The 15,690-nt window shown below is 39.1% G+C and overlaps 2 protein-coding genes across 2 annotated transcripts; both read left to right on the forward strand.

Annotated features, from left to right (window-relative positions):
• Nucleotides 1–1,534: 1,534 nt before the first annotated feature.
• On the forward strand, nt 1,535–4,654 carry higd1a (HIG1 hypoxia inducible domain family, member 1A). Its single transcript, XM_069157610.1, has 4 exons — nt 1,535–1,667; nt 2,201–2,275; nt 2,727–2,861; nt 2,990–4,654. The coding sequence occupies exons 2-4, from the start codon at nt 2,206–2,208 to the stop codon at nt 3,058–3,060; spliced, it is 276 nt and encodes a 91-aa protein (XP_069013711.1). The 5' UTR covers nt 1,535–1,667; nt 2,201–2,205; the 3' UTR covers nt 3,061–4,654.
• A 968-nt stretch (nt 4,655–5,622) lies between these two features.
• Nucleotides 5,623–11,054, forward strand: ccdc13 (coiled-coil domain containing 13). The gene is made up of 15 exons (XM_069158042.1): nt 5,623–5,676; nt 6,102–6,286; nt 6,479–6,627; nt 6,717–6,859; nt 6,994–7,077; nt 7,171–7,287; nt 7,400–7,504; nt 7,642–7,812; nt 7,894–8,070; nt 8,549–8,755; nt 8,853–8,956; nt 9,261–9,320; nt 9,444–9,566; nt 10,602–10,712; nt 10,893–11,054. Exons 2-15 carry the CDS (start codon nt 6,105–6,107, stop codon nt 10,936–10,938), a joined length of 1,779 nt encoding a protein of 592 aa, XP_069014143.1. The 5' UTR covers nt 5,623–5,676; nt 6,102–6,104; the 3' UTR covers nt 10,939–11,054.
• Nucleotides 11,055–15,690: the final 4,636 nt, after the last annotated feature.

Genomic DNA, 15,690 nt, shown 5'->3' on the forward strand with positions numbered 1-15,690 from the left:
TGTCCTTCAGTCTACAGTGAACATGAGGGTCTGCTGGTGTATGATCAGAGGAAACTGAGTCTGTAATTGCATAAAGGAAATGCCACAGACTCGTTACGGACTTCAAAGCTGTTTTTTTATGTCCATCCTCAAGAAGGCTGGACGCAAATGCAGAAGCTATTATATAAACATGGCAAAGTGCTATTTTTAAAGAAACAAGGGATTCATTCTGCTGCTGCTGCAACTTGTTTGCCTGATTAGACTGTAATTCTATATAAAATCTTTAAGTTGTTTTTTAAAGCTCACTATACAGATTGCATTCCGCTAAGGCTTTGGTGCAATTATTTGTAAATAATAACTGTAAACAAATAATAGTCATGCATGATTCATATAGGAAACATTTCTAAGTCAACAAAACGGCAAAGCCTACACGAAGAAGATGCCTCAAATGCCTCATGTTTGATACTATACTGATATTTATTTAGTGAAATGTGTTAAAACACAGACAGACTGATGCTGCCATTATTCTCCATATAACGATAATGATTGGGTATTACATTTAGTGCTCTTATTCACCCTTCATTGATAATTATTGATTATCATTCCTTTTATTTCCCTAAAATGTTATTCCTATTTATGTAAAACCTGAATTTTTAAATAGGACTAAAAGTTGTTAAATTTACAACACAACGTGTTTTTTTTTTTTTGTTTTTTTTTTTTAAAAGAGACATAAACTTTGGCATGTGACCTACCAACCTGAATTTCTTTTAAATGTAATCATGACTAGACTTTCTTGTTCTGCTGCACGTTGCAAAAACGTGCGACTCTGTCACGTGACGTGGAGCCCACGGTTACATCACCCCCAGAGACGAACAAGTGGACCAAGAGAGTTCCGCCCCATCTACTTCCGCCTTCTTTTAGGTATCGATAAATCGTGCTGTGTCACTTTATAGTAAGATGATATCGCGCAGGAGAGGATCGTATGAACGCGCACACCAACGTGGTTTAGTTAGGGACAGAGATAGAGTGGAAAAAAAAATCTCATTAGAGCGACTGAACTGTTCAACTCTGACCAGTAAAAACGGTGAGCTTCTCCAGTTTAGCCGACAGTAAATGCCGTGCTGCTGTATTTACAGCTGAAAGTGTAACACCGTCATTCTAATTATCACCTGACAGACAGACTGTTAAAGTTACTCTTCGCTTTCATGACGAAACAGACGACACGGCTCTTGGGATTGGGAGCACTATTTGGCATCCATTTCACCATCTTTGATTTCCCAGGCTGTTGGCGTACATCTGGTGCTGCGTTCAGAGCGCTCCCCGAATTATTGGAAATATTACAATTACAGTCGCACGTAACGATAACCACGAATGTATATCACACCGACGTGCCGTGTGCATTCGACATTCAACGTGTGTGTAAGGTAAGAGGGATTTTCACCAATGCCACGAGCAGTGGTGGAAGTGTACGAAACATTCCCAAGAAGTCACTCGTATTTACCATCTTCTATTGTAACGTGAACGCAACACACGCGTAACTAACGTCGGACCTGCGCGTTACAGTTGGCTTTGTCTGTTACGCAGCCGGCATAATTACTTCCTACAACCGTGCAAAGTGTGGTTCAGGGGACTCGACAAAACTCTCCGGATAAGTTATTTTTGAAATATCAACACTGTCCTTAAATCAGGTAAGAAGCAGTCCGGCCTGCTGTGGTGAGAGGAAGCTTTTATCTGCTGGTAAAACTGAGCTGGTCCGAGCTGTCGATTGTTATATTTCTCACCGGACGCTTAAAAAGTTTATAATTAATCGTTACGTAATAGATGTTTTTTTTTTTTTTACCAAAGTGAAGACTAATTAAGAGTATTTAATATCAGGCTTATAAAAAGGTGTGTTTTCTCTCCCTGCCCTTCATGTTAACCTCTGACCACTTCATGCGGGTCTTTTCCAGAGCTAATAGCACATTAGCTCTGGAAAAGACCCTTACAAGCCAGTTCAAAACACGATTTTAAAGCCTAAATCATGACAGGTTTTTTTTTTGTAGGTAGAACTTAAAGCTTACTGGCAATTAGGTTTACAATGTAGATTTTTTTTTATATATATATATAATCAAATCGATCCCATCTACATTGAATAAACCAGCTAGCTTACGGTTTTGTTGGCGAATATTTCCCAACAAACACGTAACAACTAATTGTCTTCTTCGTCTTTTCTTATTTTTAGTCGAGATGTCTGCCTACGACGAGAATGAGTCCAAATTCATGCGAAAAGCAAAGGAGAATCCATTCGTCCCAGTGGGTGAGTACACCTTGTGGCTGCGCTGTTGCATCATGGAAAAAGAGTACAAGCAAACACACTGAACAGTTCAAACTAAATTCATAAGTTTGTTAGCAATTTGGATTTTTGACGTCATGCACTTTTTTTTTTTTTAGTTTTTAGTTTTAGTGATTTCACTTGACTTCGAGTCACCATTTACTGTCATTTCAAAGTGACCATTTGCCTTGTGGAATTATTCATATTCAGCATTAGTCATCTTAATATGGACGGGACTTTGGAGCTCAGCTATTTTATCTTTATGTTTAGAGCAGTTATATTGCACAGGCTAATTCAATTGTGTGTGTACTGCTTAAATGTTGTTGTTTTTATGAGTAGAATTGTATTAAACTACTGGATGCCTTGCTTCCCCATCCATCTATCCATCTATCTATCTTTGTATATAAATATCACGTTTTTTTTTTGCTTGTTGCAGGTTTGGCTGGATTCTTTGCCATTGTTGGGTACAAACTGATGAAAATGAAAAGCCGGGGAGATACAAAAATGTCGGTGCACCTGATCCACATGCGTGTTGCTGCTCAAGGTTTTGTGGTCGGAGCCATGACCGTTGGTACGTATTGTGGAGCGTCACGTTTGATAAAGTCTGAACTGCAGATTTTCCCGGTCTGTTTTGAAGTAGCTGTGATGGTTGTCATGTAAATTACATTTTTATTTTGTTTGTGTGTTTGTTTGTTTTAGGGGTCCTTTATTCAATGTACAAAGACTTCATTGTGAAGCCCAGAGAAGAACAACAGAAAGCAGAGAAGTGAACATGGACTCTCATGCGGATACTTTGTCCCTTAATATTACCTCAGATTAAGGTGTGCACCTTTTCTTTACAGTTGTATCATAATTTTTTATTGCACACACACCTCTTCAGCACCTCTCACCCACTGTACATAGCTATAACTTCCATGATCACTCTAGCTCTTCACAGTGTACCAGAGGGTCAAGCTATAGCTTCTGTAGTTAAAACAAGGGGTATTGATCTCAACGGTTTTAATATGTTACACTCCTAACGTTGGTAAAAGTTTCTATCACCATGAAGAGGTTAGTGAAGATGAAACAAACTTTAAAAAAAATAAAAAAAAAATTGGGTTTTGTGCAATTTTAGAAAGTAAAGGATTAGCACTTAAAAATTTGGGCACCCAAGATATATATGTATATATATATATATTTTTTTTTTATCAAGGTCTCATACATTTATAAAGATAAGCTACACAGGCTAACAATTTAGCAAGCTAAAAGGTAACGTTAGATAATGCAGGAAAAGCAAAGGCACAGGGGAAAAGATGAGTTTGGGAAATCAGCATTTTCTGCAGACTGAGGCTATTTTTTGAAGTTATGAAGAAAAACTCGAAATAAAAAAATTACAATATATTAGCTTAACATTGAATGAAAGTGGAACTTCCATGGCCTCTGCAATTTCCTTAAATGTCAGCGAACATATCGCACCTCTTGAACTCAAAAGTCAACTTCAACTTCATGCCTTTTAGAAATTGATTTCTCTTTGCTGTTTTCTGACTCAGCGCAGCATCACATTATTCCATACATAAAGATATGGAAATATGTCTTACCAAAACCAAAAATATATTTTGTACCATTAAAATGGGTGATTTAATTCAATAGCCTTTACACAATTTTATTGTAATAGCCAACTTTTTTTTTTTTTTTTTTTTTTTTTTAATTTCTTGCAGTATTTTCATATTTTTATGATTATGTGGTACTACTCAGGGGTCCAATGTTCATGAGCTAAACAAACTGAGTTTCGCCTGTGAGCTGTAGTAGCCTCTAAAATGTCATGTAACCTACATTGTGATATGCATAGATACCTCGTTAAATTATTCACAAAGCTGAGTTGACTGTTGTGTGCAAAAACAATCACATCCTGTTTCTGAAAGTGTTTATTTTTTCCTCTGCAAACATAAATTGCCAGTCAAGTAATTCTGAAAGTCTATTGTCTTTATCTTTTGGAGCCTTTATTATACACTCAGCTTCCAGGTTGTTTAGTACACCTACTGCAGCTAAAGCACATGCTGTCAACAGTTCAGGCTACAGACACAATAGTAGAAACGCTTGTCAGTAAAACATAGTAAACTCCACAGTATCGCAAAAAAAAACCCGACTCCACAATGACAATAATGTTTTTGTTTTTTTAAAAAGAGCATACACTTTGGTTTTTTTTTTGTGAGGTGTTCCTGATAAACTGCCAATTGACTATACTTTATAGAAAATCATATTCTTGTGTATACATTATTTTTCTTTGAGGGTTATAGGTGTGCAAAATACTCCAAACCATTACATTTTTTTTTTTAAATGTCCTTTTTGCCAAAATCAAATAATAAAACTGCTCTTGGTAGCTAATATATTGGTGTTTTATGCTTTTATGAAAGACGTTTCCTTTACACAGAAAATGATTTACATCAATTTATGGTGGCAAGATGCTCTAAAAGACTATCTGGTTTCATTCTGAACGGCACGGATGTCACGTACCTGTTTAAGTCTTCTCAATAACATCTGGCCTGTAAGCATGACAGTGCAGATCCCATTGTTCTTTTGACTACTCACAGTTATACCAAGCAGTGTCCTGAAGGGGGAGGCCTACTTCCACATCCGAGTCTGGTCTAGAGTAACTTTTAAAGCTCCATTGAGACTTCCTGTCAAATGAGAAAGATTTTCTATTTGAAACATGGACTGAATGGACCTATAGCCAGTATAAAAAAAAAAACCTAACAAAATAAAACGTGCTTTTGTGTATTTACCTATTTGACATGACATAATAATCAGAGCAACTTTCACAGTTTGACAAAACGTTGTAGAGCTGTTCCTCCGTGTAGTTATGTAGGATATGTTCAATTAAAAAGGCTTGACTTTACGTTTCCATAAATCACACTTTTTGACGGGTCTTATTACCGTGGCTTTGTTTTATAACTCCTCTTTGCGCTATAATGTTAATCAAGACACTAATAGCCTACTAATGAAAATTCATTTTCAGGTCTGGGTTATGGGAAACGCAAAATTCAATTTCTGAAAGTTTAGCTAATTTCTAAGTAAAAAAACGTTTTGACCACTCACTGGTAGTTTTTTTGGGGGGGGTTGTTCAATTAAAGATACAAACTTGGGAAGAACCCACAGAACTGACTACCTGGAAACAACTAGCTCTGCTGGAAACGTCACAAACAGATGAGCCAATGGTAAAGCCCCGAGCGCGCGCTGTTTGTTATGATTACAGTTCGGCTCCCGCGAGATCTTGTTCGAAGTCTCTGAACGGCCGTTGCTATGGATACAGAAGCGTCGCAGTCCGTGAAGGGGCTGGTTTTTTGTTTGTTTTTTTTTCACCTAAAAAACAATGGAGTTTACGAGGACAATACTTGGATAAATGTCAGGTGAGTTTCTTACTCTTTCTGCAAACTCAACCTCGTAATGACTTGGAATTTATCCAGCAAAACTGTCACTTTCGATCAGTTTAAACTCCTATCTTGACCTATTTCGGCTATCAATGTGGTCATCAGCCTCACAAGTTAGGCAATAAATCAATAACAAGAAGGTGGGCACCATGTTGGAGAAGGACCCTTGTTTTGTTGCTTTTATGTGTAGACTATTTACACTTACGTGTTTTAGGAAAATATAGAACGATAGCAGTAAGAAAGCAGCTGAAAACTGGCTTCATTCCTACTGCAGGGTACAAATCCCAGATAATGAATGTTCACGATATAACACAATGTTTAGTCTTAGTATTGATTTTAATTAAAATGTTTCTACCTTTGGTAGAATTTCATGCAGAATTTCTCCTCCATGCTATAAATCATAGATCATGGAGCCCAATGATCAAATGAATGAGATGCGGCTTCAGTTTCAAGCGCTACAAAAACTGCAGGAGAAGAGAAAACTGGACAGAAAAAAGGAGAAACAACTGGAAAAGCTTGATGTCAGTGGCACCCAGGATGATTTGAACCTATTTAAGCACGGTATCCAGGCAGACAATACCCAAGACAGGTGAGTCTTACCCAGGTTGAAACATCAAAGTTGTTGTCCTCATTGGCAGCTTAGATTGCTTTGATACTTCACAGGCTAAATAAAAAAAACATGAATTGTAAAATATTTAAGGTTGGAAATCTTTATTATTTATGATGAATAGCCTTAGGTGATGGATGAAAACAAGTGTTCATTTTAATTTTCTTTCTACAGGCTGCTGCAGAATGAGAATCAGACACTGCTAGACCAGTTGAGGGAGCTGAAGGATGAAAACGGTCGGCTCTTCAAACTTCTGAGTGAAAAGGATTTTGAAATTAAACACTTGAAGAAGAAAAGAGAGGAAGAAAGACTGGCTTTAGCGGGTATAACGCCTTCAGTTCTACACATTTTGCACATCTGTGTTAACAGATTCGCCACAGCCTCTTTATGCCTCGTCCGCTCATCATTTTAGGCACGTCGGGTTTAGCAGGAGCTGCAGCTGCCACAAAGATTGTGGAGCTGTCCAAGAAAACCAGAGAGCTAACTGCAGAAATTGAGCAAGAGAAGATTAAATCCAAGCGAAATGGCAACAGAATCAAAGAGCTTGAGGGAGAGGTAAAGTTTAGGTTCATCATTTAATTTGAGTGTTGGACAGAAGTTCATCATTACAGCACGTCACTCTTAAAGGTTTATTGTACTACTTCTTGGAAAGCAACACATTCCCGGTGATGTTACTCTCCTCTCTGTAGCTGCAGGCTGCTTTTGTGCACTCGTTACCTGGGAAAAAGAAGGACCCAAAGTCACTGGATAAGAGCTTATCTGAAGACTCTGAGGTAAACTTTAATGTAAAGATAATATTGTGATATTGATCTTCCTAAATTTAATCATGGCGACTCATAGAATCGTATATTTCTGTCTCCCAAAAGCAGGAAAATCTGGTGGTCAAATCTCTACAGGAGAAATTAGCAGCTACCAAGTTGAAGGTGATTGAGTATCGCAACCAGGTTCAGTCCTCCAAACAGGAGCTGAAAGTAGCTCAGAAGGTAGAGGCCTATCTTTTTTTCTGCCTTAAGTCTAATTACCCATAAAGAATATCACATGGATGAGTGACAGATCACCAGTCATATCTGGATTCCAAAATATGAACTGCTGCAGGTTTTGATCAGTGAGGTTGGAGAGGACGTCAGCTTTCAGCAATTACTAAACTGCCCTGGGAGCTTTAGAGGTCGGTCACAGCAGATACTGACTCTTCAGACAAGGGTAAGCTAGAACGTATAATCTTCCGTCATAGGTTCTTATAAAAAGTAAAATGATTTATTGTCAATAAAATGTTGAATTTCAACATTTCTCTAGTAAATGCCTGAAGTCATCATGAACAAAACTGCATTGTACAACAGGTGCGGGACCTCGAGCAGCAGCTGAACCAGTCAACACAGCAAAGACACTCAAGTGCCCTGAGTGTAGAGGAAGAGCTACTGGGCCTGGGTGTCCTTCAGAAACCTTCCCCCCAGGACAGGAACATCAGCTACATCCGCTCTCTCGAGAAGGAAAAGAGGGAGGCTTTTGAGGTGTGTAATTAATAATTGTAAGTTGTATGACGTGAATTTGTTAATGTACAAAGGCCCTACTCTCCTTCTACGCATCTACAGAAGATCTCTGTGGACTATGAGGCCCTCGTGAAAGAACACGAGGATGTGAAGAAAAAGCTGGAAGCTACTAAAGCCAGGAGCAAATCTCTGTCTACTGAAATGAAAACTCTGAAGGCCCAGATCTCCACCCTACTGGAGAAGGGTAAACACGACGATGAGCTTGTGGAGGCTCTCTTGGTAAGACATTAGATTAGAGACAAATATAGTTATATTATTGCAGGTATATCTGATATCTCAATTTTAGGAATTGTGAGACATTATTTTACTTACTTACTGCTCATGAGCCCAAATTATCATGAAATTTTGTCAATCACAGTAATATTCAAAATACTGGAACTGGAGTTTTGACAACAGGAATATGTTTAGTATTTTAGCTCTGCTCATGAGTTAAACATGTTTGAATTTGTAATTATTAAAGCCTATCTGACAATTTGTTGTTCAGATATAAATATTCCATAAAACAGCTGAAACATTACAAATTATAGGTTTGAATAAATACACTATATAACTGCTGTGATACAGACCAACTATAATAACTAATGAGGGATTTCATGTCACATTTATGACTTGAAGATAGCAGATAGGAGGATTTTATGTGACGGGCCTGTGTTTTACTACGCTACGCTCACCCACCGTTCTTTTCGACCTCTGGCAGAAGCAGCAGGCCCAGATGCAGAAGGCGCTGACCTGCCTCAGTCAGCAGCAGAACGTCCCGGGCAAAACAACCCAGCAGAGCCCGAGACGACAGCTGAGCACTGAGGCTGCAGAGCACAACACTCTCATTCAGAGGCTGAAGCAGATGGTAGCTGAGAAAGAGGCCAAGATCACAGAGCTGCAGGAAATACTGCAACCATCCGACAAGGTAAAACAGCAGCAAAGGTATTTCTGTGATTTCTCAGAGATTCAATGTCATTTGTTTAAAAAAAAAATCTGCCACGCTATTAAATGTGTGTCTGCAGCAGTTGAAGGAAAGTGTGGACCGACCATCCAGCAGCAAAGCAAATTGCAGTTCAGGAATTCCCACTGCAGAGGGAGACATTACCAAGATAATTACATCTTCAGGGTACGTGTGCTGACAGTAATCATGTTAAATAATCACAGAAGTATTTCAGAATATTTTTAGTTCACTTGAATAGAAATATCTATCAATCTTATGCATCTTAAACTGATCTCCTTTGCTAATTGTTACAGAAACACTGAGTTTCAAAGACATCTTGTCTGACAAATGAAGGATTAATAAGTCCCCCTGGTTAATGGGGGACTTTCTATAACCAGGTTATTGATTTTGTGTGATGCCTCAGTTTTGTCAGCATAATCCGGTGGGATTTCTGTTAATATGACTGATGACAGCCAACTGTTTTCTTCAGTTCAGTTTCTAAATTTGGTCACAAACTGGTGCTGCCTGCTGTGAGTAGCAGAGAATTCAAGTAAGTGTATTCATACCAGTCCTGTACCATACTGATAGATTTGCTTCACAGCAATTAATGCAACATTGTGAAATAATACAAAATAAAAAAAACATGTTTTAATGTTGTATCTTTTGTTCTCAGGGATCTAAATTCTTCAAAATGTCTACAATGTTCATCTGATGTGAGTGCACTGATGACTCAGTGTAGTGAGTACAACATGGAGAGCCACAGACTCCTTGAGCTGGTCAAAGTCCTACAGACTAGGTAATATATATATATATATATATATAATCTTTTATATCTGCGAATGTTTTCCAAGTTATCATTCACAGTTTTCTTCTGTCAGTGGGTCATGCTGTTGAAATTCACATCTCAGAGAAGCAATATCAGATCAGAAAATATCACTTCATCAGTAGCTTCAAAACATTTTAAAATGATTCTTGCAAAATACCAAAACAGAAATAGATTAACCTTTTGTGCCAGCAGCACCGACGCTCTTCAAAAGCAAGAGTGTTTTCGTTCTTTTATCTTTGTCACTGCGTATTGCGCTCTGTTCCCAGTCTAGTAGCTCTCCTGCTAGATTGGGAGCAGCATCATTATCTTGTACCTATCAAACATGGTGATGGATTTTTTTTTTTGTGTGTGTATGTGTGTGTATGTGTGTGAAACCTATCCATTGTTAGCATTCTTTGGTCAACATAAAGACTTATGTTATTGTTATATAACATGTCAGTATTGTCAGCTGCTACAACAAAAGCATGCATTCTTGTTCGGGCGCTGGCAATACCCATGAACTGAGAGTTTGTTTGCAGGTGTAAAATAATTCAAATGAGCAGCAGGAAACCTTTGAAATGTTATTCTCCATCTTTTCAATTTGCAGTCTCGATAGTTATGTGCATCATAAAAATCAAAATGACCTACATAGAGGTTGTTGAGGAAGGCTGTAGTGCTACATACAAGTATATGTCCATTTGAAGACCATCTACTTGTCATTGCTCTGTGACCAGGTTGTTTCCATCATTGTTGATTGTTTATCTTAAATACTCATCAAAACTGAGGGGTGCACTAATGCACTAATGACAGCTCTGTGGTTCATTTTGTGACTTCCAGGCTGAAGTCTAATAATAAGTCATGTACACAATGACGTCGATTTTTCAAGCCAATTGTTGTCTAAGAAGTTTACCTATTTTTATTCACCTCTTTGTCCGTCTAAAGCTTCATTCGCCTATATACAGTCTGTTGAGAGAAATGTCATTCATTCAATTTTCATCTAACTACCAAATTGTTTGAACCTTCCAGGGAGAGAGAGATGAACCAGATGTGTTCGGAGGCAGAGCACAAGTACCAAGAGGAGCGCCGCAGGGCAGTGATCCTGGAGCAGCAGTTGGAGAGGACAAAATTAGATTCAAAGTAAGGACTGTGCATGCAGCATTGTAAGGACTGATAGGCCAAGGCTAAGAGACAGCATGATGTAAACATGTCAAAAAGATTTTCAGTTTGTGCTGATATATATATTTTTTTCAATGCTCTGATTGAAACAACTTCTCTCTTACCTGTCTTGCTTGTGGCTATCACAACCGTGTGCCTCAGGAGCAGTGTCCCACAGCACCAGCTCGGCAACAGGAACTGTCCGTAGACAAACTCGGGAGACTGTCCACGTGGCATTTTATTTTTTTGGACAACTTTGACAACACTCTGGATGTCTCGAACCGGTTCTAAAAATAACATTTTGTTGCTTTTCCAACTGTATAATTTAAGCAGACGACAGTAATAATGATGTGTGGCGATGGACACAGCCTTAAGCCAAGAGCTCATTCTGCCCACCATGTTTGGGCTGCACAGAGATGCTTGTGTCGCTCTTGTATGTTATCTCCTGGCTGGTCATTCAGCTGGAGGACACGGAGGTTGCTGAGGGCATCCCTAAAGAGCGCTCGCCAACCTGACCTCCAGCTTTTGCAGTGACGTGATGAGACAAGTCAAGCATGTTTTCCTGGAGGCTCTGTGACAGCACAGACAAGACACTTACCAGGGGAAGTGGCTGGTGCCTGCTCAGCCTCACTTCCAGCTGAGCCCTACCTTCTCATGTCACACGTGACAAACAGCCCCCCCCCCCTCCCACAGTAAGCGAGCCCTCCTCTTCTGCCACACAGACATCATACAGATCTCTGACTCTTCTCTCCATTTGAACCCTCAAAGACAGTTCGTGATGGTTCCAACTTGAGGCCAGGTGACCTCAGTTTAACAACATAAGTATACCTTGAGTAGCAGAGCTTTCACTTTAACGCTGATGGCAACGGACAAGTGCTCCTACTGATTGTAGAAATATTTGACGCTGATAGGATGTCTCCCCGTGGTTTCATTTCGTGTCTTGCCGCTGTTTTATAAATGTCACTGTCACTATTTATTAAATAAATGTATGTCTTTTCCTTCTCTGGTAACCTTAAGTGCACTACAGGTACCAAACATCTTGAGTATATTGTTTACCTTCATGGCTATGACTTTCCGAGCTTATTTTTGGCTCCAGATCGTTGTGCGTAAATCTGTGACAGGCCAGTGTAAATAGCAATCACCCCAGTGAAGTTCCCAAAAGTTTCAATATTCCTGTTTAATATTAACACTAATCATTTCTGACTGGAAACCAGCTGTGTGGGAATAGTGGTTGAAAGTGAATGCGGACTCGAGCTGCACAAACTCCCCCTGTAGTCTTGCGTACATTCCCCAGAGCATGTCACACACGTACAGTATACGAGCTTTGACTCCTGATCCAAAAGGTCGTCTGGATGTGCGCAGCCTGGTGGGAGCAGCCCCACATTCACGTTAACATCCGAGTTATTTTCTTCTGATGTAGCCAAAAGGGTTTTAGCAGAAATCCTCCCTCCATATCCTCCCTCTCCACATCACGCTTAATTTAAAACCATGGCTGAGTTAGTGTGCTGCTTCAAATACCGCACTATTTCTTCCAGGACCCTGTGGGAGATTGGCAGGTCCCCGTTGGACTGAGCGAGAAAGTGCCACAAGACAAAAATATCAAATGTTGGACATGATGAAGAAAGCCTTTATGCTCCAGGTAACAAAAAACAGCTTGTGTTGAATACCGCCTGGATAGAAGTTGAGGCACCCTTTAATGTAAAAGAGTGAGATGTGTCTTCGGAGGAGCAGACGATGAGCCTCATGACTAAATGGCCTGCAGGACAGAAAAGGTGTTGATGGAGCAAATACTTGTCATGGTCAATAACTGCATCCGATTCCCAGAAAAATGTTTGACTTACTAAATTTTTGTTTGGTTGTTTTTTAAATCTGCCACAACACCACCTCACATGAAGTCAGCTTTTGTGAGCATTTTTCCCAAATGTTAAACTGTAAAAGCTGATAGGAACGAAGCCAACTTTTCAATAAGCTTATAAATAAAGTTTTAATACTCGTGTTACCGTGTAATTTCAGTTAAATTAATGTCACAGATTAATGACTGCTCTTGTTGACTCAGTTATTTAAGAGTGTCATCACTTTCAAATAAATTAGACTTCACCAAACAATTTAATTATTGTTTTATGTAGCTGTATTACGCAGAGAGGTGTAGATTTATTCCAAAATGCCCAATAACCCACCAAACCAAACACAAACTTATGTAAACACGGCATACGTAAACAGCTTCACCTATTTGTCATTCCAGGTTTCAATGACTCCTTTCTCCATCCTTCTCCTCAGAGGTATTCCCTCGTTCTGGACCAATGCTTCCTGCAGACCATTGACTGCATCCAGAAACTAAAGTAAACAGTGGAGCTGTGAACGCAGAGGTTAAAGTTAGCCATCAGTATATGAGGGATCTGTGAACTTTACTCAGGCCAGAAAACGGTTTGTGCCTCTATGAGTCCATTCATCTCCCGGTGCCTCTCATTTACATGTAATGGAAAGAAAATAAACAGCGGATCACTAATGTGCTCATTTACAGTAAGAAATAAAAGTAATGAGTTGTTATCTTTACTGAGACAGTGGTGAAGCAAAGACAACACTTTTTTTTTTTTTAAACAAGGTTAATGTGGATACACGTCTCCAGGATGTGTTTATTGTTGTTGACACTTATTTCCCTCATTAAGCATGGAGGTGTTCAGTACAATTACCCACAATTTATTGTGAGATGTTGATGAGATGAGCTCTGTCAGCAGATTAGCTGAACATTTTTACTCTCTTATTTCAAACTTTTGAAGTTATATTTGCTTGTTTTCAAACTGTGGCGTCGCTTACATTTCCCCGATATACATAATCTGGTGCAATGAATTAGTAATTGTGTTCACTTTATTCATTTTAGCATATCTAGATGGCAGTGTGGTCGGTCATGTTCAGCATGTCAACCACTTTTAATGTATTTCTGATAGTAACTTACAAATACTGTATGCGGTCTAAAGACAAACAATGTCAATTAATTGTGTACTGTATGTTCAATGTGCTGCAAACAGCATATAGTGCATTATCAATTCATACAGTACAGTTTAATTGTCATTATCGTGACCCAAATATTACATCATTTATTTTCTTGCTTCCGGAGAGAATAAATATAATGAATACAATAATGAGACATTAGCTAGTCAGAGAGCATTATTTTATATAAAAAAAAAAATACAGGAATACATTTTACTGCTAATGCACCAGCTGCTTTTTTTTTTTTTTTTTTTTTACTACTGAGATACTTACAACAGCGCAAACTGACACTAAAACAAACCCGACTCCCGGTCTGCAATAGAGACAGCATTGCTGAGAAAACTGTTATCTCCAGACAAACTCTCTGTGCCCCGTATGCTCTGCCACTAAAGGATGCTTTTCTCTCCCAGTCGCCGTAGTAACCCAGTTGTCACTATGGACCACGGGTCTATAATCCCGCACGGTTTGTGCTCCTTTCATCTCCTCCCCACTCGCTTCCCATCCCAGCAATGTCCTTACTCTTCAATCGAAGTGCTCGCTGTCTTCTGTCAAACTTGAAATGAATCAATTTCACATGGTAACACTCCACCTCACATGCGATAGTGGTCCTGTATTCTCTGTTTTAATTCAATTTTGAGTACTCTCTGACAGTGCTGTACTTTCATACACCTCTGTCAGAGAGGAAAGACTACATACAGGCAATGTGTATTTTATTAATAATCTAAATGAATACGACGATGTACCGGAGCTGGAAGTTTGAATCATTGGTTGTGTGTATCCATCGTCACTGGTGCAGATATCCTTAATGTTCCACCCAGTGGACACAAAGACTCTACGGCTGACTGCAGCTAAGGCAGCAACATGCTGACACAATGGCATTGATATTTTGTTCATGAACATGATCATGCCCAGTGGGATTTGCTGCCTTCTGGAGATGTGTGCCTGAGCACCACTGATAAAAGGCTGCTGATTTTTTTGGTTTTGTAGTTTTACCTTTATCTGAAACAAAAGAGGGAAGACACACCAGCTGAGCCACCATGACACCCCAGGAGGCAGCTTGTTGCTCAGAGAAAGGCTGTCTGTGTGTGCTTTTTGAATGCGAATGTATGAATTTGTGTTTTGAAACGACAGACGCATCCACTGAGTGTCTGTTCAACTTCATATGCTGTAGTTTTATGTAGTGAGTCATGTAAAGGAGGAATACAATCAAATACAGTTTTAAAAAAAATATGCATGTGTTTGATTTCTGTCATTTCTACATCTAAAACAACTGACCTTATTTTTTTATGGAGCTGTTTCCTGACACTAAAGACAGGCTGCAATTCAGTAAAAATACTTAACTAGAAGCCTATTAGCCTATATTCTATTAGATGGAATTGATCTTGCTGTTACAGGTTTAGTGATTGCATCCAGCACCTCCGACTAAAGCCAATCACCTGGGACTATTTCTAACAGAGACTGCATACAAAGGTTCTCATCACAACCAAAAAACCCTTAGGATGGGACTTCTGCTGCTACAGTACTATACATCAATGAGGGAATCAGATTTAAATGTGCTACATAGTAAGTGTAAGTTCATCCATCAGTGCATACAAAGCACAGTTCTCCCAGTCCCTACAGTGACTTAACAATTTGTAGTGTTTTGAGCTCCAAAGACAAGATATTTTGTCATTGTTAATTCCCCCCAGACTGAGAACATCGGATGCACAATGGGAAGAAAAATGACAAAGACTCATTTTTGACTAATTTCTCTTCATGTCAAAGGGCCTGTTAGACCTGCTCTGAGACATTAAGATGATGCTTGAATCTCTGTGAAAAGCATCTCCCTGCAGGATGCTTCAGTCAGCCTTGTTACAGTCCATTCAATGAAACCTTTACACAATCTTTCTTTATAATGTCTCACTGATATGGGAGTATATGTGAAAATGATATACATTAACAATAGGAACAGCTGACATGTGATTAAATAACT

Source organism: Embiotoca jacksoni, unplaced genomic scaffold (assembly GCF_022577435.1).
Source record: "Embiotoca jacksoni isolate LCO1_2020_lvr unplaced genomic scaffold, fEmbJac1.0.p SCAF_22, whole genome shotgun sequence".
Classification (NCBI taxonomy): Eukaryota; Metazoa; Chordata; class Actinopteri; family Embiotocidae; genus Embiotoca; species Embiotoca jacksoni.

Excerpts from the sequence above, each read along its gene's own strand:
- higd1a (XM_069157610.1), top strand. The coding sequence starts at position 2,206 with ATGTCTGCCTACGACGAGAATGAGTCCAAATTCATGCGAAAAGCAAAG. Across the intron at positions 2,276-2,726 it reads GAATCCATTCGTCCCAGTGG|GTTTGGCTGGATTCTTTGCC; the intron begins GTGAGTACACCT and ends TGCTTGTTGCAG. Across the intron at positions 2,862-2,989 it reads GGTCGGAGCCATGACCGTTG|GGGTCCTTTATTCAATGTAC; the intron begins GTACGTATTGTG and ends TGTTTGTTTTAG.
- ccdc13 (XM_069158042.1), top strand. The coding sequence starts at position 6,105 with ATGGAGCCCAATGATCAAATGAATGAGATGCGGCTTCAGTTTCAAGCG. Across the intron at positions 6,860-6,993 it reads TCAAAGAGCTTGAGGGAGAG|CTGCAGGCTGCTTTTGTGCA; the intron begins GTAAAGTTTAGG and ends TCCTCTCTGTAG. Across the intron at positions 8,756-8,852 it reads TACTGCAACCATCCGACAAG|CAGTTGAAGGAAAGTGTGGA; the intron begins GTAAAACAGCAG and ends GTGTGTCTGCAG.